The sequence below is a fragment of the Nelumbo nucifera genome, chromosome 3 (genome assembly GCF_055504915.1).
Source record: "Nelumbo nucifera cultivar China Antique chromosome 3, China Antique-T2T, whole genome shotgun sequence".
In the NCBI taxonomy this organism is placed as follows: domain Eukaryota; kingdom Viridiplantae; phylum Streptophyta; class Magnoliopsida; order Proteales; family Nelumbonaceae; genus Nelumbo; species Nelumbo nucifera.
In genome coordinates this window covers 24,667,223-24,695,186 of record NC_142651.1, presented here as the reverse complement: position 1 = coordinate 24,695,186, position 27,964 = coordinate 24,667,223, and the positions used below count along the sequence as shown (strand labels likewise).

At 36.0% G+C, this 27,964-nt stretch overlaps 2 protein-coding genes across 6 annotated transcripts; one reads left to right on the top strand and one right to left on the bottom strand.

Moving 5' to 3' along the window:
• Nucleotides 1–91: 91 nt before the first annotated feature.
• Nucleotides 92–10,497, top strand: LOC104603357 (uncharacterized). Of its 5 annotated transcripts, none has more exons than XM_088901725.1 (11): nucleotides 92–683; nucleotides 785–862; nucleotides 2,371–2,452; nucleotides 2,556–2,717; nucleotides 2,823–3,049; nucleotides 3,201–3,303; nucleotides 6,315–6,415; nucleotides 6,521–6,695; nucleotides 9,055–9,225; nucleotides 9,350–9,450; nucleotides 10,213–10,497. In XM_088901725.1, the coding sequence occupies exons 1-11, from the start codon at nucleotides 273–275 to the stop codon at nucleotides 10,297–10,299; spliced, it is 1,698 nt and encodes a 565-aa protein (XP_088757851.1). In that variant the 5' UTR covers nucleotides 92–272; the 3' UTR covers nucleotides 10,300–10,497. The 5 variants fall into 5 exon arrangements, with proteins under 5 accessions (XP_088757851.1, XP_010266693.1, XP_088757852.1 ...); XM_010268391.3 differs by lacking the exon at nucleotides 10,213–10,497 and adding an exon at nucleotides 9,628–9,948; XM_088901726.1 differs by having other exon boundaries at nucleotides 111–683; nucleotides 2,556–3,049; nucleotides 6,635–6,695.
• A 1,557-nt stretch (nucleotides 10,498–12,054) lies between these two features.
• LOC104602578 (uncharacterized) lies at nucleotides 12,055–19,545 on the bottom strand. The gene is made up of 5 exons (XM_010266679.3): nucleotides 18,719–19,545; nucleotides 17,449–17,598; nucleotides 12,766–12,861; nucleotides 12,485–12,640; nucleotides 12,055–12,398 (listed from the first exon to the last, which is right to left on the bottom strand). Exons 1-5 carry the CDS (start codon nucleotides 19,271–19,273, stop codon nucleotides 12,264–12,266), a joined length of 1,092 nt encoding a protein of 363 aa, XP_010264981.1. The 5' UTR covers nucleotides 19,274–19,545; the 3' UTR covers nucleotides 12,055–12,263.
• Nucleotides 19,546–27,964: the final 8,419 nt, after the last annotated feature.

Below are 27,964 nucleotides of genomic sequence, written 5' to 3'. Positions count from 1 at the left end.
GAATCTCATCCGACGCCAATCCAACGGTTAAAAGTGTCACATCATTATGCAGGTCCACCATTGACTAAACAATGTGTTTACAAAAAAGAAAGAAATTACTCAATTAGATTATACGACAGTCCGGGAATCGGGGGGTGGCTGATCGGTTTTAAAGCCCACCCGACAAAGTTGGATTGCTTGTCGATCTCAACTTCCTCAGTTCTCTCTTGTTCAAGAACAACGCGGAATGGATAAGGATCAATTAAATGAAGTAATGAACCAAATGGTGGTTCATGTCTGAACTCTCCCAAGCTTTCATTACAACTGCATCGAGTTCCATTCATCATTATAAAAAGAGCAATTTGAAATACGGAAGTCGGAAGGTGGGAGGATCAATGACTATGGTTCAGTCGGACCTCCAGTCGGTACTGCAAATTGCCTCCAATTTCTGTTACCTTAACCCGATTCCCTTGAGCTCGAAGCCTGAGTCCCACATCGCCGTGTATGGAGGAAATGCAACTCGTATGGAGTCGTTAAGGTTGAGGTTAGGGCCGAGAGTAAAGGCTTTCTCTTCCGTTGAAAGCGAGGTGGTCACCCATAGGACCACCAAACCGTCCGTATGTACGGCCGACGAACTTCACTACGTCTCTACCCCAAACTCTGAGTGGAAGCTCGCTCTCTGGCGCTACATTCCTTCTCCCAAGGTCAGTCTTGTCATCGCTTCGATTCCTTTACATTTTCTGTTTCGCTTTTTCGTACGAGTTTTGTTTTGATTCCGGAATTATCGGTTTGTGTTCGTCAATAGGCGCCTCCGAGAAATCACCCCTTGTTGCTTTTGTCTGGGGTGGGGACTAATGCCATTGGATATGATCTCTCTCCTGAGGTAAGTTTATTCCGTTGATTATACAATATTATTGCTTTTTTTTCCTGGAAAAAAATTAACCTTCTTTTAATCTCATTAAAAAAAAAATTAATGCACTTTCACCATTTCAAATTGGGTGTTTCTCCAACCCTTTTCAAATGTGCAGCGGTATCCTTCTTCATCCTTAATAAAACAATTGGTGTTTTTTAATGAGTGTTGCTTATTTAAAAAGAAAGATTCAGCTGTTGCTCTATTCACCTGTTCAGGGGTAAGTTGGGGAAGGACACACTGAGTGCTGAATTTCTCTCCCTTCAAGGAATGAACTTGCTGTCTCTTCAGGATAGTCTTCTCTGGATGTTGTGGGGGATTGTGGAGTGGTAATCAATTGGGTTTTGTGACTCTCTTCTAGAAATGAACGGCCTTGCCTCTTAGACACTACATCAGAGAAGCCAAGGCATTGGCCTCTAGGTATCTAGGTATCCACTAGATGAACCAATGACTTGACTGACTCTTTAACTAAACAAGGGATAAATGTGTCTGTTTTAGAATGGAGGACCCCAGGCCCTGGGTTGCAGTCCACTTGCTGATTGTAGTGTTATTTTCTGTATTTGTTTGGGCCAGTTTCATGCTGTGTACTGTCCATTCCCGGATCCCTTTAAGTACGGTTTTCTATGTTTATGTTTATGTTTATCCTTTCCTCTTTTTTTTTTCTTTTGGTTGATAATCCTTTCCTCAATAAAATCTAAGATCTGTCTATGCAAAGGATGAGTAATTGCTTGAGGAAGAACATGCTATCTTTAATATCTTTTTGTTTTTTTTTTTTCCTTTTCATTTTACTAGATGTAGTGGTAGAAGAACTTGCAAAGTTGGAGAGTGGCATTTTATTGGATGAGTAAAGGGATTTGGGAAGTTTCACCCTGTAGATTTGAACAGGGTTATAAGGTAAGTTTGAATATTTGTCCAATAAGAGCTATAATAAAGCTGTATTGGGAGACTATTATGGAGGTCTGGGAGGAGTCCAAAAGGCTTTAGAGAGAAGCAAACATATTTAATAAATAAGGCTTCTAATTTGAGGTGGTTAAATCTGATAGTGTGAGACTGTTGAACCCTTTGAATATGGCATATGTAGATGTATAGATATTGCATTTATTGATGTTATTGTTATTATTATTATTTTGGCGGGGGGGGGGGTGACATTTGCCTCTTTTTCCGAGTCTATAATCTGAATGATTGGGAATTTTTGTGGGTTGTAGCAATTGGTCAGCAGTGCCTAATTCCAAGGATAGAAGGATGGGGGAGCTAGAATAACATAGTTGTTTTCTTGGTCTGGTTGTTCTTGATAGTTCAATACTTCTCTTAGATTTGATCCTTCCAAGGTGGAATTTTTAATTTGTTTAGTTGAGTCACTTTTTATCTTGTTATTGTATAAATTTTTCTTTATCTATGCAATAAGAAAAGAAAGAAAAAAAAACTAGAGTTTTGCATTTATTTTTTTCAACATCTTAGTAATGTCTAAGAACTGTCTGCAGTCTTCATTTGCACGTTACATGGCAAGCCAAGGATTTGATACTTGGATTCTTGAAGTTCGAGGTGCTGGATTGAGCAAACAGAGTATGGAATCAAAGGAAACTGAGCTGTCTTCCAATAGCAATGTATTGTCTAAGCAGATAAAATCTGCAGCTAAAGGTGCTGATAAGTGATGTTTTTCCTGCAGAACAGGACCGAACTGTTAATCCCATTGTTTTGGTAGACTCTAAGATTACTGCTATCAAAGGAAACAGAAAGGAGACTATCAGGGATGATTCACAACTGGTGGAAAAGTTGACAGAAACTTTTACACGTTTGTCAGAAAGACTCTCAGGCTTTCTTAATGAAGGTCTATCAAAGGCTATGTTTGCTAAGTTATTTGATCGAATATCCAAACTTTTAGCAGATGCTCAATTATCTCAACACTTTAATGAGATCAGAGGAAAACTTTCAGGTTTACTGGAAGCAAGGAAAAACTCAGCTATTTCTAGTCATATCAAGGACTTGAGTCAAAGACTTGTAAACATTATTGGAGAAGGCCAACGATCTGTGTCACCACAGTTGTTTGACTTGCATGAGCGTTTTTGGACAATGATAGAAGATTTTCAGAAACAGCTTGACCTGATTGTGAAATTTGATTGGGACTTCGATAACTACTTGGAAGAAGATGTTCCTACAGCGGTGAGGTGACTTCTCCTCGTGTTAGAAGCTATTAACTTTAAGAGAAATTTTCCTTTTTGCTTTGCCAATTTTATATGCTAAATAGATGTTCAACTTTACTTGCTACTGTCCACATAATGAATATGTAATGAGCTTTATTCTGTCAATATAGATGGAGTATGTAAGGGCACAAAGCAAATCAAAGGATGGTAAATTACTAGCAGTTGGTCACTCCATGGGCGGTATCTTGCTATATGCTATGTTATCACGATCAGGTAAGTATTGTCCTATGCCATATTTGTCCTGTTGATGTGATTTCCCAATAGTAATACATTCTTAGTCAGGTTTGTCAATCTTTGGAAGAAATTGTTTTTAAAAAAGTTTCCCCACATATGTTATGAGTAGCAAGTGTTAATTTGTTTGGTCCCATTAAATCCTCCTACTCTGTTCAACATACAAATGCTAGTGTCAACTCTTGAATGTTAGTAGTTAAGGAACCCAAAGGTGTCTCCCTTAGTTCTATTCAAAGGAATCTGGTGGCGATCCTCCAGTCTTCCCCTCATTACTCCCTGTTATTGCTCCCTAAATGCCTATTCCTCATTTTCAGATCACTGTAGGCTGCAAACATATAGCTAGATCCAAATTCTATTCATTGGCATTCAATTTGAATCTTATCCATTGGATTTTGATCAGATTTGGATTGAACTCAGATACTGAATACTATAAATATATTAATCCAAAATAATTAGAATATTATATGTTATTAATAAAATAAACTAAAAAAGAATCCGATATTGTATATTTGTATAGCATGAATAAAATGACTTGAAAATAAGTTTTGTGGAACTCAAACCTCCAACTCTTTAGTAAACATTTTTTTTTGGATGGATAACAGAAGAATTATTAATGATAAAAGAATATCTGTTTACAAGAAGGGCCAAGCACCCCAAATATAGGCAAGCAAACCCTCCTAAAAAACATCTATATTTTTCTTCATTTACCTAACTAGGTTTACATTAAAAGCCCCATTTTACCCAAAAAAGTTGCTGTCTATTAACTCCTTGCTTTGCTAGATTGTCTACCATTGCATTAGCAGTTCTTGCTATCCACTTAAAGCTCTAGATAGTATCCTTTCACAAATCATCTCCCTCATGATGGATTGGAAGTTCTATGAGACAAAGTTGTCATTTATTAGCCAACCCAACACCACTTATGAATCGCCTTCTGCAATCAAATTTTTAATGCCAAGGGGCCTTGATAGCCTCATTCCTTGAGGTACATTCATTATTTCTGCCTCGTTAAATTTCCATGGCCTATATGGTGCCAATGGGGCCTGAGTATAAGCCTAGGATTGATTCATCTCTAAAAGTGCATCTGGAGGGACCAGGATTGCACACATTGCACACACGACCTATATGGTGCCCTTGGGCTTTTTTTTTGGTGGGAAGGAAAGGGATAAAAAGGAATATTATTGAATACTCCTCTCTTCCCATGTTTGGTTTGTGAGAATGTTATGAGATGGGATTGGAAATAGGTAGGGTTGCATTTCTCAATTTTTGGGAAGTGGGGTCACACCATTTTGGTATAAAAAGTGAGAAAGAAGGGGAAGGCTTGTCTGGCACAAGCTATCTAGATAAAAAGAAGAGTACTCTCTTTCTTTTTGGGGCTGACATCCCCACTATTTTCCTTTGTATAATCAAACAATAAAACATGGAATCTTCACGCCAGGTTCTTTTTTGGATTGGATATCTTCACATCAGTTTTCCTTATACAGCCGTAGGGGGAGACAGATGTATGAATGAGAATACTAAGCTTATCCTTTCTCAAATTCATCGTTATACCATGCCAATGATGTGTCATTTTCTTTGTAGCCTTTTATCTTTATTAGAAACTTAGTAACAAGTAAAATGTCTTAAATCTGGGTTTTATTTGACTATATGTTTCAATGATAGTGTAGCAAAGTCATACTTGGTTGCATATTCACATGGGAACATGCCAAGCATTTTAGATAATAAATTCAACTTTTGTCAAGAAAAATCTGGAAGAATAGTTTGGGAATTCTCTAGCTAGGGAAGGAGTGAATATACGAATCTAGTTTGGCGATTACACCCATCAGAATAAAGTTTCTTAGTCTTTTATTATTTTGTCTGAGGAAAGCAGTAAGGGGGAGCTTCATGTTTTTTTTGTAAGGATTGAAATGTCCTAATTTCTTTTGCATTGTATCTATTTCTTCATTTCATTGTTAACAAATTAATTTTTAGTTATGGATCAAAAAATAAATCAGAAGAATAGTGCAGCCAAAATGATATACACATGTAAAAGGCATGGTTGAGTTACCTTATGGAATGGTTCAGCTGTTGAAAGATTCTATCATATGCTGGAAGTGGAATGAGAAACTTGTATATACCTTTCTCAAACTAGGCACACACCAATATGCCAAAACTTTTATTACTCCCTACCTGTCCATTTGGATCCAATGCCTCTTTCTGCATGTTTTAAGGAACCAACAATTCCAGTATTTTGTGCTTAATTCCTTAAGACAACCCACAAGATCTCTTAAAATTCATTAAGAAAATTTTCCGTTTTCGCTTTGTTTCCTAGTATTGTTACAATTTCCAACCTCAGACAAATTTCGTTTTGGGGAATTCTCATAAATCTGCTCAGTTATGTAAATTCTTGATATTGTTTTCTAGGTTGATGGTACTTCAAATTTTCATAGTTTGTAAATTACACTTGTCTATGTCAAGTGTCAGATGTGGGTCGGGAATTATTTGAGGTATTGGTTTAGAGTTGGTTGCTTTCTTCTTTTGAGTAATGGTTTTAGCCATCTTCTCCTGTGCCATAAGACTCTTTAGGCACAATGTGCTTTGATTTCTTTATTATAGTTACTGAATGGTGGTGCAGTTTTAAGGGAAAGGTTTTTCCCAGTCTTTTTTCCTCTCCAACCAACTTTTTTGTAGCATTGTTGTTTGTTCTTGATTATTTCAGTTATTTGAAGTGCCAGACTGATTTTCTTTTCTTTTCTTTATTTTTTGAGGAAAGTTAACTTTCATGCATGCTTTCCAGGCCCATGTTGGTATTTATAATTGGATAAAATTTTTTTGCTTATTTTTTTGGGGGTGAGATACTTCAATTCATCTCTATGTTTTCCTTTTAGTATGTTAGACTTTAAATGCAATGACCAGTATTTAGTTATGGATGCAGTCAGTTCCATGACTAGTCATGTTTGGTTATGAATTTTCAGTTTCTGTCTCAACTTCATTATGGATTTTTATTTCTTAAAAAGGATTTGAGAGAAGAGACTCTGGATTGGCAGCAGTTGTTACTTTGGCATCATCACTCGACTACACACCTTCAAGATCATCACTCAAATTACTCTTGCCCCTTGTAAGTGGAATGAGGCACCATATTGTGTTAAACAGCTCTTTGTGATAGTCAACTAAGCATTGAACACTGGATCAGAACGTAATGCTTGTGCACCTTGATGTGTAGGCAGATCCTGCTCAGGCTCTTAATGTTCCTGTTATTCCCCTGGGGGCATTGCTAGCAGCTGCTTATCCCCTTTCTTGTCATCCTCCTTATGTACTGTCTTGGCTTAATGCTCAGATATCAGCTGAGGACATGATGCATCCTGAGTTGTTTGAAAAGCTTGTCTTGAACAATTTTTGTAAGTATAGAAATGCTTGTCCTTCCTTGACTATTATGTCTTCAGTGATCGTTCAGGCTAGTGCATTATGTTTGTATATGTTCTGCAGGCTAAAATTTAGATTTGTTTTAATAGGTGATAGGACATGAAGAATAGATACCACATTTAAACTGGACTGGATAATTGAAGAAAAAAGGGAGAATGTGACCAGTTGTTTTAAATTCAGAACAGTTGCATTGAACCCTATATTGGCATCCCCAGAAAAGTGGTAAAAAGATGTGGGAGCATACAATTGTATACTCATCGACAATTGTATATGTTTTTGAGGGTTTTTCACCTCTTTATAGTAATACAAACTCTTTACCACTTAGCAAAATGAAAAAAAAAGGAAGGTGGGACAAAGAAAAAAATAAAGAAAATTCATTTAAATATTAAAATTGTCACTGAATCAGGCTGTTCATATGAATTTTGATTGTATTATCCCCTATGAGGGTCTCTTGCGTTGTTGATATACTTAGATTTTTGGTGCCCAGACCAAACAAGGGCTCAATTTTAAACATGTTTTGGCACAACAGAACATATGCATAATTGTTGAAAATCACCATTGGTAATTCCTGTAATTATATTATATTATCTGGGTTTAAGGTCCTACTACATCTAAGAGACTTAACCACCTTCAGGATTATCCCCTTCTTTCTCTTGAATGAATACGTCAATGTTAACTCCTATTATCTGAAAACTTACTCAAAAGAAAAAAAAAAAAACAATTTAGATACAATTACACTTCACATACATTCTTCTTTAAATTAAACATAAAATTCCCATTTAGACTCAATTCTCTTGCTTTTTTCAGATTTCATGCTTTTGTCCTGCATCATTGGTATTGTATGCCTGTACCACATCCTACTCTGCTGTATCATGATTTTTGTCAGATTTCACTCTTTTTTTTTTATTTTATTTCTGCAGTGTTACCACGAACCACAAGTGTACATGTAACCACTTAGTCCGTCTTAATAGTTTGATATAGGCTTAGGGTATGAATTCTGACTGGATATGGTGCAGTGAAATCTATTGTTGAAATCCCAGGCTAAAATTGGTAGCTGAAAAGAGAGACAACATAATAGAATAATGATAAAACTTTTTCATAGAACTTGGCAATGGCGATTAGGATTAGACAAGTTAAGGTTATAATAGCACAGTTGGTCTCTTCACCAAGGTTCAAAGTATCGATACACCTATTTACAGGTGTTTCGGAACCCTGGTTTATTTCAGTAAAAAAACCATTAAAAACATCTTTAAAAATCAAAATTTGAAAAAGAAACTAAATTAAACCCATTGAGCATGTATTTTTAAGTACCAATACGCCCCTGCCAGTACACAGGGGCATATCGATACTTTGAACCATGCTCTTCACCTTTTTCTTTTCTTTTCCTTTTTCTTGTGTTTGCTGGGGGGGGGGGTTCATAATGTTCCAATTGTTTTTTGGTTATTGCACATTCTATTGCTTAGACAGTTCTAATTTATTAACATTTATATACGTGGATTGCAATGAAGAGGCAAGATGCCATTGCTATAAATGAATTTGTGCAACCACTGCACCATACAATTGTTTGCTGGGGGGGGGGGGGTTCATAATGTTCCAATTGTTTTTTGGTTATTGCACATTCTATTGCTTAGACAGTTCTAATTTATTAACATTTATATACGTAGATTGCAATGAAGAGGCAAGATGCCATTGCTATAAATGAATTTGTGCAACCACTGCACCATACAATGTTCTCCCCTATCTGTAGTTACTTGGCTCAGTAATCATCCTGAGCCAATTCACCAGGTGACTAACTGTGCTGAGTGTAAGGCAAGACTCGGACCCTTAGGTTTCTGATCAGAAATTCAATAGTAATTGTAAGTAACAATTGCTATTACCTTATTCAATTTCAATAAAGATGGAGCAAACTTAACATAGAAATGGTGAGCCTTATTATATTTATTTGTACTAATAGTGCTATGAGTTCCCCAATAGTTGGGAATAAGGTTAAGTTATTCCCTAATAACATGGTGAGTTACCCGAGAAATAAAGTTCTTTTGGGAATAGAGAAAATGCAGGATCCTAGACTTTCCTAAAAACTATCCTTTAATTGAAGGTACTGACCCATGGTGTCAACATCACCAACTTGCCCGAATCTGTCTTAGGCTTAAAAAATGCCAGGTCATTCATCAGGTTTTCCTACTATGATGCTCGTCATTAGTGTCTAAATCTCCTTTGTTAACCACTTTTGTATTAGAATTGAATTATTAGCTCTTCTTTTACAATTTACAAGTTTAAATTAACCTCTCCATCCCTCTTTCCAATACTAGTTATTAACTTGTTCACAATTGGCAGGTACTGTACCTGCTAAGCTTCTCTTGCAGCTAACAACAGCTTTCCAAGAGGGTGGATTACGTGACAGGAGTGGCACTTTCTTCTACAAGGATCATCTACACAAAAGCAACGTCCCTGTCTTGGCATTTGCTGGAGACCAAGACCTGATATGCCCACCTGAAGCCGTTTATGGTAGGTCATAGACATACAGTTGAAAGATAAACTATACTCTTACCTTATGGCCTCTAACCTTACAAAAGCATTTTTTTTTATTCTTTTCCTGGTTCTTGTTGTCTTTGATGCCTTGGTGGAGCAGAAACTGCCATGATCATTCCTCAGCATTTGGTTACATACAAAAGACTTGGACAAGTAGGTGGCCCTCACTATGCGCACTATGATTTGGTGGGAGGGCGTTTGGTATGTACCTTAATCATCTCCTAAGTTCAAAGGTTTTGACTTTTGACTCGACATCATGAATATACTACATATAATATACGGAGGACAAAGCTCTGTTCAATTAGTATTGCTTCTTCGAGTATCGGATGGTGGTTCTCATTTGTTGTTTTCTTTCCTTCTTTATTTACTTGCACTCAGGCGGTGGAACAAGTGTATCCTTGCATAATTAAGTTCCTAAGTCGTCATGACGTAACATGATTTTCCAGCACACGTCCCAGGAAACATAATCGTCTATTACCCATCTCTCCACACTTCATCTATGTAGAGTACTTTGTATCATACTCTTGTCATGCAAAGAAAATCTGTCAGATGAACAACTCGAACTGGCATGGAGAATCCAAAATTCTGATCATGTTTATTATGTACATGGAACGATACAAAAAAAGGAAGTGCTGGCATGTATTAGATCACTGTTGTATCAAACTATCAATTATTTTAAATGTGACATTTGCTCAGAAATATGGGTCTAGTTTACAGAGATATTTTACTTGGTTCCATCTTTGGTTGTTTCAATCCTCATGGAGGATCTATGTAACCCAAGATTTTTGAAGAGAATGAACCCAATGACTTAGTAAAAAGGTGTGTTTAGAAGAAATGATAATTTTTTTTGGGAATTGGGGTCATTGAAACTTGGAGGAGAAGCTTTGAGGCATGTCTAAAGATATGGTCTTTATAATGTAATTTGCCCCATTCAGTTTTATTGAGTTTGCTATTATGTTACAGGCAAATTCATTCCTAGGATACAACAGAACATTGGGTGAGAATTTACAACCAGCAAAGTTGAAGAGTCTTCGAAGAAACCTTTTATGAGAACAGCAAATAGGGTTGAGAGAGACGAGTGATTTTTTGAAAAAATTTTTTTGTGTATTTATGTGCTTGATTCACATTCTTTGTATAATTTTTGGAGTCATTTTGAAGAGGAAGGTGCGAATTCAAGAAAGGCTCACAATTTCAAACTTTGTGACTGTTAAAAGTTAGTTAATAGTTAATGATTATTAACTTTTGAATAATGCCATTATTGGATTTTTTTAAATATCAATGGTCATAATTCAGCTTTGCGCCAAAAAATAAATGCCACCTCACATGAACCACACAGGCACAAGCAAAGTGCGCCTCAAGCCTTTATGCTCTTTTCTTATAATTCTATGGAGTGTAAACAAACTCCTATTTAAAAACTCAAAACTTGTTTAGTAATTTTCCAATGTGTAGGTGTATTTCCATGTAATTAATCAGTATGTGTTTTATTTCGTGGACGTTTCGTGATAGCCTGATAGGTGTTTATTAAAACTCTGTCATGTTATCGCCAAATCAACATTTTCCCATCATATTCATCCATACCTATTAATATTCACAAAAGTGGGTTTTGATTTATGTGTGCATCAATAATTGAGGAAGCTTCATTTTAATGTTTCCCCCAATGGTTGAGCGTTTATTCACTATTACACTGATGTGGTGTCTAATAGCGCTTAGTTGTTCATAAACAGTTTATCAAGTACTTTTTTCAGTTTTAAAGACAAATCAAGTATAAACGTTTATTTAATAAATGGAAGTTATATCAAACACATGATAAAACCCATTGGATTTAATCTCTAATTAATAAGATTAAAATTAACAATTCTTATAACAAATTAGCAAACAGGAAAACATGGTTTTTCGTCATGCTTTGAAGTTTTGAACGTTAGTTCTACATTCTATGCCATGAAATGAATAGACCCATAAATTACAAGTATGCCGTTATGCATTATTCAGCAATATAATGCCACCAACCAAATCCCCTGTTCCGACTTCCGACTTGTCTTCTCACGGCAAGAGGTATTGGGATTTGTAACCAGGGACATTAGTTTTAGAGAACCAGAGGCAAAATTTGGAGCACAGTTGGCAAGAAGCTCGAGTCATAGACCACGGATTTGCACATTCACATATGATCAGATACACCATGGTCAAATACAAGAGATTCAATATGGCGGAAACAAGAAATGATCATATGATTGGATTATTTTCAGTTATCTGATTCAGTGTGTAGTTTCACTGTCCAAATGGATGATGACATTAAACTATTCAGCTGCAATCATCACATCAACTTATTATCCATATAATCTATTAGATGGGACTAAGTATTTAATTTTAGCTCAACGTTAGTAGTAAAATTACTCTACTGTGATCAGGACCGACAATTTAGTTTAGTGGGACTCGCCTAAAATGTGATCTATACTAAAAATCAGCATGGTTGATTCTTGACCATCCGATTTGCATACAAGCTTTGAGGGTAATGGTAGATTATTTATCTAGCGTTCAAATTGATACATTAAATTATTCATCTGAAACCACCCGATTAATTCGAAAATTTGCCTAGATAATCTTCCAGGTGGGACCAATTAAATGCTTGATCCTGATCATTTACTAGGTCTATAAATCTGATGTTAATAGCTCAACTGCTCAAGCTAAAACCTTGACATTTTAGCTTGAGATATTTGATCATAAGCAAACATGCAACTTTTTCACCGGAGTGAAAAAGAATGAATGCTTGCAAAAATATTGCTCATGGAATGGTAGAGTAGATAGCACTGTAGCAACAGCAAAAAACTTTCAATTGTTTGATTCCCAAAGAAACCCAATATATTATATTAGGCAAACAGGTAGGGGAATTACACAACAAAGAATGAATGCTTGCTTATTTCAGAGCATTAAAACTGTACAAGAAAGTAATAGAGGAGATAATAAGGCACTGATGAAATAACCGTGGTGATAATGAGCTCAAAGAAAGTCCTCTAATCTTAGTATTGAACTGATACAGCAGCCTTGCAGACGGGGCAGGCGTTCTTCTGCAGAAGCCACTGCTTTATGCAAAATACATGATAGTCATGACCACAATCCAGTTTCCCCACCTCATCATCAGCTTCATATTCTTCCTGAACCATATACAAACAACATCTTTATATAAGCACACAAAAAGAAGGAGATGGAAAAACAGTAAGAATTAAAGATAGTGACGCACTTGACAAATGCTACATTTCCTATCTGTTTCCGTGGGAATATGTGATTGCAGATCATCCATAAAGGAATGCTTGATTTTCCTGAGGCAGCGAAAAATCTCATCTTCTCTCAAGCCAGTGTTCACATACCCAATTCTATCTCCTAGCTCAAGCAACTCCTGTTTGTATCACCAGTCAAAAGAATCACGAGTGGGAAGACAAAGTGATCCGCACCAGTATCATTGAATGCAGGGTACAGAAACACCAAGTATAGTAGGGACAAGATGGAAGGGCGAAATCATACCTCATATGTCATATTATCAACATCAAGCCGCCAATCCCTGTATTGATCATATACATCTGATCTTCCACTCAATAACAGGCTCTGAAACATCATGATCTGCATCCAACATAATGACTTTAAAATAATGCACTCAACAATCAATAAACTGCACATTCATTTCCCTCATTCATGTGTTTTTTGCTTAAATGATGACTTAAGAAAGTGGGATAACTTCAGTGTCTTAAAAGTTAAAACCAATTGGAAGCAGACAAGATTTAGTACCAGGAGCAAATCAGTTCTAAAAAATATCCATCTCTATAAGCTAAGCAAAAAGCTGAATAATGTCCACGAATTCACTCATTCAGAATTTGAAGAATTGATTTAACATTGGTCACTAACAAGAACATTATAATGATGTAAGCTTAGATTTACATGCATAAACAACAGAATATGAACATATGCACAAGACCATTATTCAATTTACCTCTATGGAAACTAAAATTGAGAATCTTTTGTTTCTTGTCAAGATGACTGCTGTTATATATATATATATATATATATATAATGTTCTTATGCATAGATATACTATATATGCATTACATATATACTATGAAATATGAATCTCATTTATATAATGCATATATTATAAATATTATATAATATAAAATATATTATACCATGTATACTAAATTAATTATCAAAAAATGTAATATATTCTAAACTTCCAATCTGGACCATGCTGCTGCAAGTCAGGGGGCTGGCGAATGTTTGTATTCTCCTCCAAGTTGGTTGGTGGAGATCATCCAGCAAGATTTGCTTTCTTGTTTGCATAGTGTAGTTGAAGCGCTTGCAGGTGGAGATCATCCTTAATTGTGAATAACAATTCAACATACCCTTTTCTGCTTGAATCTTCTCTTATTTTCACTAGGGTTGAGTCTGGGTTGTGAATGCTGGACAAATTGTAAGGTAGTTTTTCAAGTTTTAACAGTAGCATATAACTGCATCTTTTCCTCTCTTTTTACCATGGGCGATTCCATCAGATTATCCATCAATCTGATGGAAATCTACATGTATAAATATGTATTCATGTGCATCTAAACATGCACGCAAAAATTTATATACAAGTGCGGATGCTTCCTATAGAACACACAGTAAAGAACTTGAGACAAGATCCCTTTTGGATTCATTTGAAGGTATGGAATGGCCAACTTATATTGTCAACCTGATAGGTGAACCACTGAACAGGGCATGCATCTGAAACCTATCCTACAAATGACAGCTCTTAATTTGACAGGATAAGCTTTTTTACCACATTTCTAAGTGCCACTGGCTCACTGCATATTAGGCTAAAGCTTCCACAACAAGATAAGATACACGGAAATTTTGCAGGCCCCCTTTAGCATTCCACACACTGTACAAACTTTTCAGTAAATGCCATCCTGAGAACCCATCCTTGTGCATTTATGCTTACATCAGGACGTTTTTGTTACTATGGTCTGTCTCTTATAACAGGGGCCAATCGCTTGGTTTAATGCTAAAATCTCCAGCAAAAAGCAATGAGAACTTGGGTTCAAGACTTTGAGCAACCACTTTGTGCAAAAATACTGGACGTTATATGGTGCTGGCATTTGTCCATTGTACTCTTCTCAAACAGCCTAAATGACCCACAAGTTTGGCAAGTGTTTTTTTTTTTTTTACTCATTAAGATGAGATAAAAAGTTGAAATTTAGAAAGAATGCACACCAACGTCTCGAGCTAAACAATGACTGAATATCAAAGAAGAATCTCCTAAATCACCACTGGTCTCAAATGCACACCACTTGCCAACAGCTAGCATGTGAACCTTTTCATATTTAAGAAAGAAAACCACTTCTCTGTATTTGTGGTATTCTTTTTTATATAAACTAACTGTTGTTGTTACAATAAGTAAATAGATATGGCCGAATAATATTTTTGATCATTAACAAATCAGCAATCACTACTAGACAATAATAATATGGATAAATGTAGTAGTAGAATAGTAATTGTATTCTAATAGAAATCTACATATTCTTGAATGGTACCCATACCTATTAAGGTTGAGATGGTCAAATGGCTTTTCAATCTGATAGTAATAACACCTTGATTTGGATGTAGTCCCAACTTTAGAATAGAATATATCAGGCAAACAAATTTTGCATGCTCACTCCAGCAGATGGTCTAACTTAAAGAAATGTGATGAAACCAAAACCTCAACAGATTGTGCCATCCACAGAACAAGAATGACTCAAAGAGAATACAAAACTCAGAAATTACACTATTGGATTTTTTTTTTCAGAACAATAGTACTGTACTTGCAATTCAGGGTATAATGTCCCAAGGAGTCGCTGGATCACAAATGGCCAAAGACAAATACTAGAAAAAAAAAAGGAAGACGCAATTGGATTGAGTATACATCCAATACAAGGGCACCGGGACTTTGATAATTTATCATTACTCTAAAGTTCAACTAGTAGGAGATGCACATTTGTTTATAAGAATGTCATGTTGCAGTTTGCATGGCACTTCAGATGTATGATGTATTTAAGGAACAAAGGTTCCATTGGAGCATTAAGGTCTACACCAGTTACTTAAGTGATTCTTGCATTTTGTTTTCATGCTTCTAGTGAATAATTATTATATAACCTTATAATATGTACATAAAAGAGTGTCATCTGCAGCTGTGATCACTACATTTATTTCTTTTGGACACATCTATCACACACTTGCATACATGTCTGGACATGTATGTATATGTTTACATATACAACCATGTCCATGCTTCTGGATTTTTGGGGTTTACTGTATTTGACACCCTCTGTGTATTGATATGTTCCACTCCTTCCCATGTCCATAGATCATAGCTATGAAAAGAAATAGTTTAATCCACCTGAAAATCACTCTGCATTCACATCTTGAGATTGTCCATATGATTCTGAAATGTTTTTGTTAGAGAATAAAAACCTATTCAGGGACCTCACCTGACAGCTTAAGCTTTTAGGTTGAACAGCTCCCGAATAGGTTTTTATTCTCTAACAGTTTTAAATCCTCTCCATTCTTCATTAAAAGGATTTCACATGCCACCAGTGGTTGTAGTCATGTGCCATCCTACCTCTAATAGATTCTGACATTCTATACTTTGTTGCCTTGACTTGCTGGATAGATTACTTCTATGACTAAGTTGGGGTGTCATTCTTCTTGCCATAACACTCCACTGTGACCGTCAAGCTTTTAGCATGATTAACTCTAGCCATTTGACATATATCATCCTACAATTTGGGTCTAATTTGGTCAACTAAAATATTAGTTGTACAACCCCTTTAAGAAGAAATTCAGTCAAAAACTTAAGAAGACAAACTAATGGACTTTTGCCTTCCTCATTAAAATAAACAACTAATGGACTCTTGGCTCACTGTGCATAACATATATCTATGCTCAAGGTTAATAAGGTAACAGGGTAGACTTGGTCACTTACCAGGAAAAAAGCACAAAATAAAGATGCTGACATGAAATGATCAAACTAATTTATTTGTTTTCTTCTTCATTCTAGAGAAGAGAAACTCTCAAGGTTCTCAAACATATTATTATCCTCAATTCAGAGTGATGATAAATCATTAAAGGCAACAAAACAAAGGTCAATTAACAATTAGGATTAGCACAACAGAAGTAACTATAGATATTGAACAATAGCAGCATAGGGACCCAAACAATAATGTAGGAGCTGTTTTGACCTACCAAAATTGAATTACCAAGAAGAAGTTCAAATAAGATGATCCAGTATAGAAAGATCAGATCTCATTTAAGGACTTCTTTAACTCAAGGAATTAGTTTAGATGTATATGTTAAACAGCATTTTATGAAGAGTTTGGTTGCAGCAGCAGTTCAGTTTGACTAGGGTTATCAAGTCATAAGAGTTCTTCTAGAATTTAGTTTGATGGAGCATGGTGCTCTGTCTTACCATTCATGGGTGTAATTTTGCACTTCCAATGGTGTAAATCTAGCCACCAGCTATGCTGCCCAGATATGGCAAGGACACAATTGGTCAATGTGTTGGATAAAGAATTTACACTAAAACTTCAGTAGCAAAAATGGTTTACTTTACTGTTATCTTCTATAAATACTTTGTATGGATATTTTCTGTTCTGTAAACACTTTTGTTTTCTTTATTTTTCCTTTTTCCCATCTGTGTCTTTTTGCACTCAGCAGTGTAATTCTAGTCACCAAAAGGCAAGCAAAGGCTTCACCTATACAGAAATGCTAAAAATGAATATTTCATACAGATTTATTTCAGGTGGCAGAGATTTTGGGATATGTTGGAATATTTTGAGATGTTACCTTTCAAAAATATTTTGGTACAACCAAAATTTCAATAATAAATTTCATTTTTAATAGGTTTTAATTGTTTTCAATGGTATTTATTTAAGGTACTCATATATTCAAAAAAACATTATTCTATTTTTGGATGCTGAAATAACAAAATCTTGTTTTGGTCCAAGGGGACCAACATGACTGAAAACTTCACTCTTGAAAACCTTTAGACCTAGAAAATCCAAACCATGTCTTGAGCACTGACCATTAAAAAAAGTAAATCTTTTAAACATAATTAACACAGGAAATCTGTTCAATTGCCATGAAAGAAATTATGTTTAAACAATAATTACTAATCAGAAAGGAACGTTAGCACACCTCTGTAAGCCCTCCTGGAGAACGATATCGAAAATGCCGATAGTGTCTAGCTCCAAATACATCGGATCCAGATCTCATTTCAAAGGTGGGTGGAGAATCCAGTACAGTTATTTGCTCAAGGGGCGCAGTTCGCCTTGCATTACAAGGACGCTGTCAAAGACACCAAATAAAAGTCTCAGAATATTTCCTTCATGAAAGTATATATAAGCACGAACATGCTTGTAACATTTGCATATACTTAATTACATGGCACGTGCATGAAGTTAGTTCCACAAATCTCTGAAAACCAAAGGAAAGGAATAGCTGCATGATCCAAGACTTGTCCAAGACCAAGTTATCTTGGAGGTGATTGAGAAACAAGATGAAATAGCTACTAATACATTAGTCCACTATAAGAAAGGAGCTCAAACATTTTTTCCTCTTTTCCCTTTTTTTTCTTTCTTCGGGTAAGGAAAAAGAACTCAGATATGTAAGTCCTTACAGATGCTTTTCTGGGGAGGGATGTCGTTCTAAATTCTAGTTGGACCACCTCTAGTAACTGTTAGCACCAGGCATTCTCGTCTCTATGGGACTTTTTGTGCCACTTTTGCATTTAGATTTGAGGAATTACCTTAAGGACAAAGTTAAAAAGAAGAGTAACAAATAAATAGGATACCCAAACACAAGAACTTCAGAAAATTAGAACTAACTTCACGGGGAAAGAAAGAAGGAAAGCCAGATCCTCATGAGCACTCCATGACATAAAGGGAGAAAAGAGAGTAAAGGTCCCAGAGAACTGGATGATTGAAAATCATTCCAACAAGCAAGAACCCATTTTGAATAAAGATGTAGAAACTCAAACTGGTAATCTATCTAATAAGTAAATCTTACGTGAGAATCAGAAGGAAATAAAAAGACACCAAAATGAAGATCCCAGAAAACTACTTCAACCAGAAAACAAGATCATGAATCTCAAGAAACCCCAAAAACCCAATTCAAATTTTAAAATTTCCAGAATATCAACATACTCTTCCATGGAAAATACGAACCATCCGCCGAAAGTAACAAGGAAAATAAAAAAGAACGGAAGAAAAAGATGAACAGCACGTTCCTAATTGTTTCTACTAATATTTACCAAAAAGAAAAAACAGAAAGCATATCATCTCCTGAAAACATTTAAACCAATAAAAAATAAAAGAAAACAAGAGAAAAAAAAAAAGATAAAGAAATGCGGAAGAAAAGAAAACCCAATATGAACAAAAGCCACGAATAACATAAACAGAAGGCACACCTCTCTGTGATTTATCCTCTCGCCATCAATCCTCCCTCTACCCGCTACAGGACGTCTCGACACAACACAATCAATTGGCGCAGCATCGGCTGCGAAACCGATCCCAGGAGAGCACCAAACATCAGGGACAACTACAACAGGAGTTGGATTCCCCATAGACGTTGTCTCCGTGACATGATGGCTTTTCTTCCTCTGTGTGTTCCTCTGCTTCTTTTTCCTCACCTTCTTCGCTTGCCAATCTGCCGAAGACCGAATAGCCTCCGGTGCCGATACCTGTGAAGTGGATGTGCATCCAAGACCTCTGAATGTCGCAGATGTAAAGCTCTTCTTTTTATCCTTCAATGCCGAAGACATGTCGGAACCCTTCTTCTTGCTGTTATTGTTGGAGGTGAATGTGGACAGGAATAGAGAAGAAATGGAGGTTTTACCGCGAGTGCACTGATTGGTAGAAGAGATTTGTGGGGTTGGATCTGGAGCTGTAATGGGTTGGTTCTTGGGTCTCCTGAATCTAATCTGCTCTGCTGTTGTTGGGTTTTCTGCAACAACGACCACCATAATTGAAGTAAAGTAGAGAGAGAGAAAGAGGAGAGAGAGAGTGGAGGAGAACAGTGGAGAGTGTTCGGTGTCCGATTAGTTTGTGTGAGAGAGAATATAGGGAGGCGTCACTTAAGCTTTGTATATAACTTCAGATAGTTGCGTTTTATTTTGAAAGAAAGTCGTTTCAAACTGATCCTGAATTTGCTTTCTATAATCCATGACCGTCTCTTCCTCTTCATTTTTTTTTTTTTTTTTTTCTGCTTTTCCTTCTCATTGTTTTTTCTTTCGGTGGGGTCATGGGTGGATTTTTAAATTTCTTCTTGATTAGAAGTTTATAAGATTATTTAGGTCGTGTTTGGGAGTACATTTTGGCCTAAACAGACTTCTAAAAAAGCCATTTTTAAAAGGACCTTTGAAAAAACACTATTTTAATATTTGGCTAATTTGTAAAAGAGAAGAACTCGAGACTCGAGAGGGTTTTTCTTACATTTTCTGAACAGACTATTTCGATATCAAATGATTTTTTTTTTTTTTTTCTTTTGACCGACTTTTAGGCCAATGTAAAACCACAAACGTGGCCTTCTAGAGGAGTCTTGGACGCACTGCACTGGTAGCGTGGATTATGGAGTGAAGTTCAACTCTGCCATTATAGTTATAGTTATAGATGAGACTTTGAGAATTTGGGTTTGTGGGTAATGGAGAATGGCCAATATTTGATGGGTCCCACCATTATTAGAGTCCTGGATCAAATTAGATAAGTGTGTATAGAAAGCCCAAAAATAATAAGGAGCATCTGATCAAAGCAGTCGTACCTAAGCATGCTGCATTCCAACTCCAACCCATATTTCCATGGGCCAGAGAGAGAATGGTAGTAGTAATCATGTGAAGGGTTCAACTTTGACTTATATTATATGTGGTATTCTTAGTTGGAAAGCATATACTGTGTAATCTGTATTAGTGATAGAGGCCCCTATCACTTATATTTCCAGTCCTTATTTCTCATTATTATACATAATCAGATTTACATGGTAATTATTTATTATTATTTCTCGATATCTTAGAATCACTTTAAAAAAAAAAATTCAACTAAAAAGTAAAAACCCAGCAGTCTGGCTTCCTCTCTAACCCCATGCACATGACAGCTTTCGGCATGGAACTGTGACTAATAATACGCAGTACAGTCACAGCTCGGACTGGGGATAGGAGGTGAGTCATGACAGAAATTCTAACCATGGTTAGGTAAATAAAAAGGGACCTGGCGATGGCGGGTAGAAGTTTCTAACCAAGGAAAATCCACACAAAACGCTTTGGATTGATTCCCCTCCCCTGATTGGTTGTTTTGGTTTCAAATTCAACTTTATCAGTAATTTACCAATATACAAAATAAAGCTCTTGGGCACCATGCAAATCCTTAATTGCTTCAACGATACACATTGAAAGGTAAGAATTTTAACCTGTGGGGCTTAAATTCAATGGTTTGTTGGAGATGGTATTCTTGATTTGAGGTGTTTGGTTCATATATAAATTGAAAAAGCAATACGCAGTATCTTTAAGAAGAAGCGATCAGTTGCAAGTTGAAGGTTAAATCGAATCAGTAAGAAATTATTGAAAATGGATATAGCACCGAAAAATACAGAACGGTGAAATCAGAACTCATGTAATTGGAACAAGGCTTAAGGCTTAGATGATGGTGATGGTAATGGTGATACTGATTCAGATTTTATGTACAATATTGTTATAATTTAGGATAATTCTAGATTTTGTTTGTAATCCTGCTCCGAGATTTGTACACTGTAATTTTGGAAATTTGACTACAATTCTAATTATTCAGTCATATTGGGTTGCCAATCCCAAAACAAAGCTTAATTGAAAGAGTTCAGATTTGCTCCTCATACTATAACTTCAAAGAACATCTTACATACATGTATATTGTCATCAATGTTTTTAAAATCAATTCGAAATCGGAATCCGTCTAACCACTGGTTTTCAGGTTGACAGTTCAACTATTGATTCGAATGAACAGTTCATCTGACAAAAAAATTTTGGTTACTATAAAGTGTAAACAGATCGTAACGAATCAAATAAACTTAGATCCAAATTTGATTCATTTAAATTGAATCATATTCATTGGACTCAGATCGATTTTGGATATTGAAATCTATTAATAATTAAATTAAATTATCGTATATTATCAATAAAACAACAAAAAATGGCATTGACATTGTATAACACCGGATTGGATTCGAATACAAATTTGGACAAAAAGATACCGTTTGCAATCCTAATTGACCTGACTTAGATGGCTTTTTGTGGAAAAGAAAAGCTGAAACATAGCTTAAAAGATTAGCACATAGAAATTGCATATGAAAAATTGAACACTCAGAGAGCTAAAGTCATTTTCCCTGTTCCAAGTACCAAAGTCTGCCAACTTTGTAGAATTTGGAGCATAGCCACACTTTTCTGAAATCCTGCTTCTGCATTGCAAAGTATAATATCTTCAGGTAGGTCTGGTTGCTTAGGCATTTGGTTAGGTCTTCGTCCTACTCCTACCCGGTTTGAGATGAAAGATACCAAACATAACTTGACTTACAACACAATGGGGTGGGCTTCTGTAGGGTCGGGCCGGTCGGGTCATAATAATTACTTGGGTCAAGAAGTATACCAAATAGTTGCTTAAATGACAAATCAAAATGCAAAGAAAAATCGTTTACCGACAGCTGCTTAAATTGACAAATTAAAGATAACACCCATCTCGATTACTACATTATTAATTATTTTTGTGGTTTTCTATGCAACTAATTTGTTTATATGTGAAGACTACTTTTTTAAGTTCTTGCAAGAGTTAAAAAAAAAATACACATTTTTTTTTTCTTTTCTCTGTGGGTTGTACTTGTAGAGATTGGGTATTCGATTTTTGGTGGGTGGGTGAGGGCCGAGGGGTCCTTGGACTTGGAAGTTGTAACCATGTTATTTTGTTTTCATACTTTTTGTTTTTCTTGAACAAACACAAATTTAACAAAAATTTCCGCTTAGCTTTCATGTTAGACCCGATCCGTTAGTTTTGTCCAAAGGCCACATGCCCCATACGGCATACATATATTCGATCCCTAAAAATTTAGGGAAAGTTCTACTTTAGTACCCTGAATTTTAGGGTAGTGTTAAGTTAGTATTTGAACTTTTTAAATACAGTATCTAAACTTTTAAAAAGTGTTAAATTGGTCTCTACCGCTAACTGACCATTAATTATCTGTTGAAAATATCAAAAATGAAAATATTATACAGTGTCTTCTACCTTAAGACTGAACCGGTTATCTTCAAAGAAAATGAGAAAAACATGAAATATAATAGAGGGTAACAATAATTGAAAGCAAAAAAATAATTAGACAAGAGTGTGTTTTAGTTCCAAGGGTAGAATACAATAACTTCATTAGTCTAGAATCTCAAACACCTCAACCGGTTCAATCTTAAGGTAGAGGACAATGAATAGTGTCTTCTTTTAAAGGGTAGTTTTGACACTTTCAATAGATAACTGACGGTCAATTAAGGGCAGGGACCAATTTGACACTTTTTGAAAGTTTAAGTATTGCAGGGACACGTTAAAAAGTTCGGATACTGGCTTGACACTACTCCCAAAATTCAGGGTACTAAAGTAAAATTTTCCCTAAAATTTATTTTTACCATTACCACTTTAATTATTTTCTAACGATACAGGAAAGACATGGTACTAGAAGAGTTTTGACCAATTAAAATCTACTATTAAATTTTAGGTTCATTTGGTTTATGGTTGGAATCTGAATCAAAATCCTCTGGAATTGGAATCAGAATGATTTCCATAGTTTGTTTGGTTCACGTAGAAATCGGAACAGAAATTGAAATAAGTTGGAATGGGATTTCATTCCCAAGGGAGGAGGAGGGAATGACCATTTTCTCAAATGAGGAAATTTCATTCCACAAAAAATGGGAATGAGATTTCGATTCTATCCAACTAAACAGTTGGAATCAAAGTGATTCATTCCGATTCTGATTCCAAACTCCTATTCCTATGAACCAAACAGACTCTTAATAAAATCCTCCTGATTGGTTTAGATTGGACATAAAATTTTTCGGATATCATATTTATATTTCTTCAATATAATAATATCTATCTTGAAATTTTATGAATCTATACTATTTCTATAGACTCGGACTGGATTAAAAACCAGAATGTTGAATGGGTCATGGTTTTATCAGTTAATTGGGCAATTAGTGTGTTCAACTCCTAAAAACTGTTATTTAACAGGACCCTCAATGTTTACCAATTCTCAATTTCCACAGTCTGTCTGTCATCCGATCCAAGTTTTATAACATTATTTCTATGTTAATTATATTTTTAATTTATAAGTTAACGATATATAATTTCCAAAATAAAATTTAAAAAGTACAAATTAGGAGGAATTTTTTAATCCTAAAAAAACTAATTAGAACTGAGAAGACAGTTGCAGAACAAAAACTATTGTCAGTTTTGTGCCATACCCGTACGCATGCAATGTTGTTTGTAAAAGTTAGAGCAACATTACGTTTGTAAATTTGCATCATACATGAAAATTAAATTGGCCATCCAAGCTAATGGATAGCTCTCCCCCAACCCCGAAAGACTGGATCTTGCTTTTTCTTCTGGAAGGCGGAATTTGATCTTGAGTCTTTACTACAACCCTCTAGAAACCTTACCAGAAAGCTAGCTGGCATCTCTGTTCAAGTCCGGATTAGCTGTGATTGGTGGCTGCATTAGGGACTGTTTGACCAATAATAATGCCCCATGTCAATCATCAAATAGATATGCCCCACAACCATTCAAAATTCCAAAATGATGTTAAGTGTTTTCATTGGTCCAGCAGCCCTTAACAAAATCATCAAGTGTAGTTAATTTGGATTCACTTGTTCAGAGTTTAAGAAGTCTGAATTCACATCTGCTGTGATTCCCTTCAGACCCCAATGAAACAGTTTGGGTGATATTATGAATTTATTTCCACTATTGACCTGTCTGTGTTTCATTAGTGGGTCACAACTCACAAGGCAGTGCTTCAAGCAGCAGATGTGTTCTCTGTTCTTTCTAGGCTAAAATAGATGCATCAGAGGCTTGTGTTTTTTTTTTTTTTTTTTTGGCTCCAATAACTTCCAAGGGGATTGCAGAACAGGGGGTAGTTCAAACCCTCTGCCCCCACACAGGTGCAGGCAGAATTCATTCCAAGTCTCCATTACAATCAGCAGCAGATCTTACCAACCAGTTGTATCAGAGGCTTTTTAGTTGTAGGGTTATGTATTTAAACCATCATACTACCAACTGAGGAATGGCTCAGTTAATAGTTAGCTGGTTTGTCCTAGCAGAGATATGAATTTGATTTGAAGAAAGGGTTCAGTGTGGTGCGGGCCGTGGGATACCATTTAAAAATGCCCCTATAAGAGATTGGAACGTATTCACAAAAGTACTAAAAAAAGGGGGTTTTATAGTTCAATCAACCTCTATGGTGGAATTAAGATTTTTAGGGATAGACTGAATCCTACTCGTGAATTGATGTTAAATTTATAGGCAGGATGCGATTTATAGAGGCATTATTAATAAATTAAAAGGGGCTGTAATTTCAAAATTTTGAGGTGGATTACAGTCCACTTATCCCCCAAAAAACTATCATATTGGAATCTTTGATATCAGTTCATTGGAGCTACAATTCTTACTATAGAATCGCAATACATATCCCAATTCAAATGTTTTGACTAGCCAAAGGATGGTTCTGTTGATACAGTGAATCTTTCAATTTATCGCTGAAGATTGAATTTGACTTCCGGTATTAGTTGATAAATTAATGTGAAAGATTAACATAGAAAACATTTACCAAGAAAAGAAACGATGTCGATGTGGGGAACAAATGAAATGATTTCATTTCCACGCGGTTTCCAAAAATGTCTCACAACCAGAACATTCTGAATGGCATTGATAACATAACCATGTAGGCTTCACTTTTAATTAATTATAGTTCCCGTCTTCAGAATTATAAAAGTACTTTCTTCCGAAAGCCCCTCATCGACGGTGACTCTTGCAAATCACTGTTTTTGGGTCCGACATCCATCGGTTTTTAGACCTTGACCCGATCCTGGATGGTCACGCGTAAATAGAAATTGTTTGGGTGAAAATGATGATCCAGATGAGGACATTTGGGCTCACTGGATGACCCATGTCAGCCCGGAATCATGATTATAATTGTGATTTGATTTGCACCACCCCCTCTTGGCCTCATTGGTTGGATTGGGCCCAAGTTAGTTGTATATGCATTGCAAGGTGATTTGTGTGTGATTTTTGACCCAACCCGATTCCAGCACTGGCGCTCGGTGTCGGTGAGGCTTCTCACAAGAATAGATAGTGCGTGGGCCCGAAACGGGGGGATGAATTACATAAAACGGGTGACGGCGCGTTGGTCGGAATGTCCGGCTCGAGTCAAAAACAAGGCCACCAAAATTATGCTTTTAGAGGCCCCAAAGCGTTGTCTTATGGTTATGACTTATGGGGAATTTTATTTTTATTTCAAACACTACAATGAAGAAGATTCGTAAACACAAGGTCCTTATTCTTTTACTAACAAGGAAAAGGTGAAGAGAGAAAAAGGGTCGATAGTTTTTTGTCTTGTATGTTTGTACTCTTTGTGTTTTTCTTAATGGATTTCTTGATAAATGTGATGGGGTGGTACTTATGCCCTTGGCTAATGTTGTTTATTAGCGAATTTAGAAGCTACAAAAAGCAAAAGCAGATTTGTTGACTTCTTGAGTCTTTGATTACCTCTAAGCATGGATAGAAACAAGCATTATATATATGCTCTGAAATTGCCTTTTGGGCTATATTGTTCAGTCATTCCAAACAAATAGAGGACCAAGGAATCTTACTCGTGACAGCATAGTTGTTAGTTGGCTGCCCTAATAGGGCTACCGACACATCTAGTTAAAACTAGGGGTGTAACTTCAGCGGGCCCAGCCCAAGTTCGAATTGGCCTAATCTGAAATTTTACATGGGTTGAGCTTGGATTTTTGGTCCTCAGGCTGTGTTTGGTCCTAAGAAGTTGGGTTTTTTTTTTTTGGGTCGAGTTCGGACCTAGTTTTAGGTAGTTCGAACCCGGCCCGAGCCCAGCCCAATTATATACATTTATACATATATATGTATATATATATATATATAAATTAATTGTCAGTTTAAATTAATTATCAACTAAACCAGTGAATGGTCATTAGCTTGATTGTTTTTTTTTTTTTCATTAAGGCTTAGTTTGGAAGGAGTACAAATACAAATATGTAGAGTGCAAAACACTGTATTTTATATGTATTTGCACAGTACATATTGGTATTGTACTCCTTCCAAACTGAGACTAAAGGATATAAGGCAATTCCATTCCACAAGAAAACTCATTACACAATTACACCTCACGGTCCTTTGATACAATAGCCATTAAGAGCAAAGGACAAGCAGACCACTTGTAAAAGGAGTGAAGGCAGCAATATATATATGCTGAGCAAGTACGTAAGCAGCTTCAATAGTGGTCCTAGCTAGAAGTGTAAGTGACTTGAACCAGATTGAATGCACTTAATGAATAAATATGAATCCTGTAGTATAATTCATAATGTGGATTTGTCAAGAAGATTTCTTAGAACCATCCAACCAGGAACTGAACAATAGACATTGCATGCGTTGCCCTCAAGAGAAGAAGCTAGGCAAATGCCCTCCATTAATGCAGTTTCTTCCACCTCCAAACCAGTCATCATTTGATTGTCTGTCGTTCATAAAGAAAGACCCATCATCTTTCCGATCAATTCTAAAGCCTTAACGGGTTTGTGGGTTCTTAATTTCACCAATTTTAGTATATACACTTTGGCGCAAACACCTATTGGAGTAGTGTTTCTCCTCACATACACACACATTTTAGATATCGAGCAATGACATTATCACACGTCAAAAAGAAAGGAATTCTTTGAAACTTGAAGGCCATAACAAAAGATCGATCAGCTTTTAATTTGTTAATAACAAATTACATAAGATGTTAACTTCCCTCCATGTTACACGACAAGAAAAAATCTGAAACAAGTGAATGACTATTAATTCTAAGGCTTCTATGTATTTCCATGAATATATATATATTATAATTTAAGGATGCACTAACTCCAACATTCGAAACTACTTTAATTATCTGCTGTACGTGACGATTGAACCACACAAGCAGTCTTGAATGTTGACGATGTCATGATTTCACATATCATCCAAGAACTCATCCATGCATGCAACGCCTGGCCTCATTGTCCTTGGTCGATCGGGGGGATTATGAATGAGAGAGAAGCGAGATGGGAGAAACAGATAGGAAGAGGTGTGTAACTTCAATGAAGAATGCCGGCCAATTAAGCGATCTCTATGCATCAAAACTACACCTCTTGCTGTCTCTCCATTCTCACCATCGATCGCGCTGCTACCCACAACGGATAACAATTTTTTTTAGAAGCCAAATAATATATGTTCCATAGATATATATGGAAGGATCCTCGGCCCCTCCGCCTAGTTAGGGTTTATATTGCTTGCTTCCCAAGAATATAACTAACTAACAAATATTTCTTCTTTTTCGGTGAAAAATTAAATAAAGAAATAAATATATATTTTTTAATTCTAACAATTCAACAGACGAGAGTGTCCTTGCTCTTTAA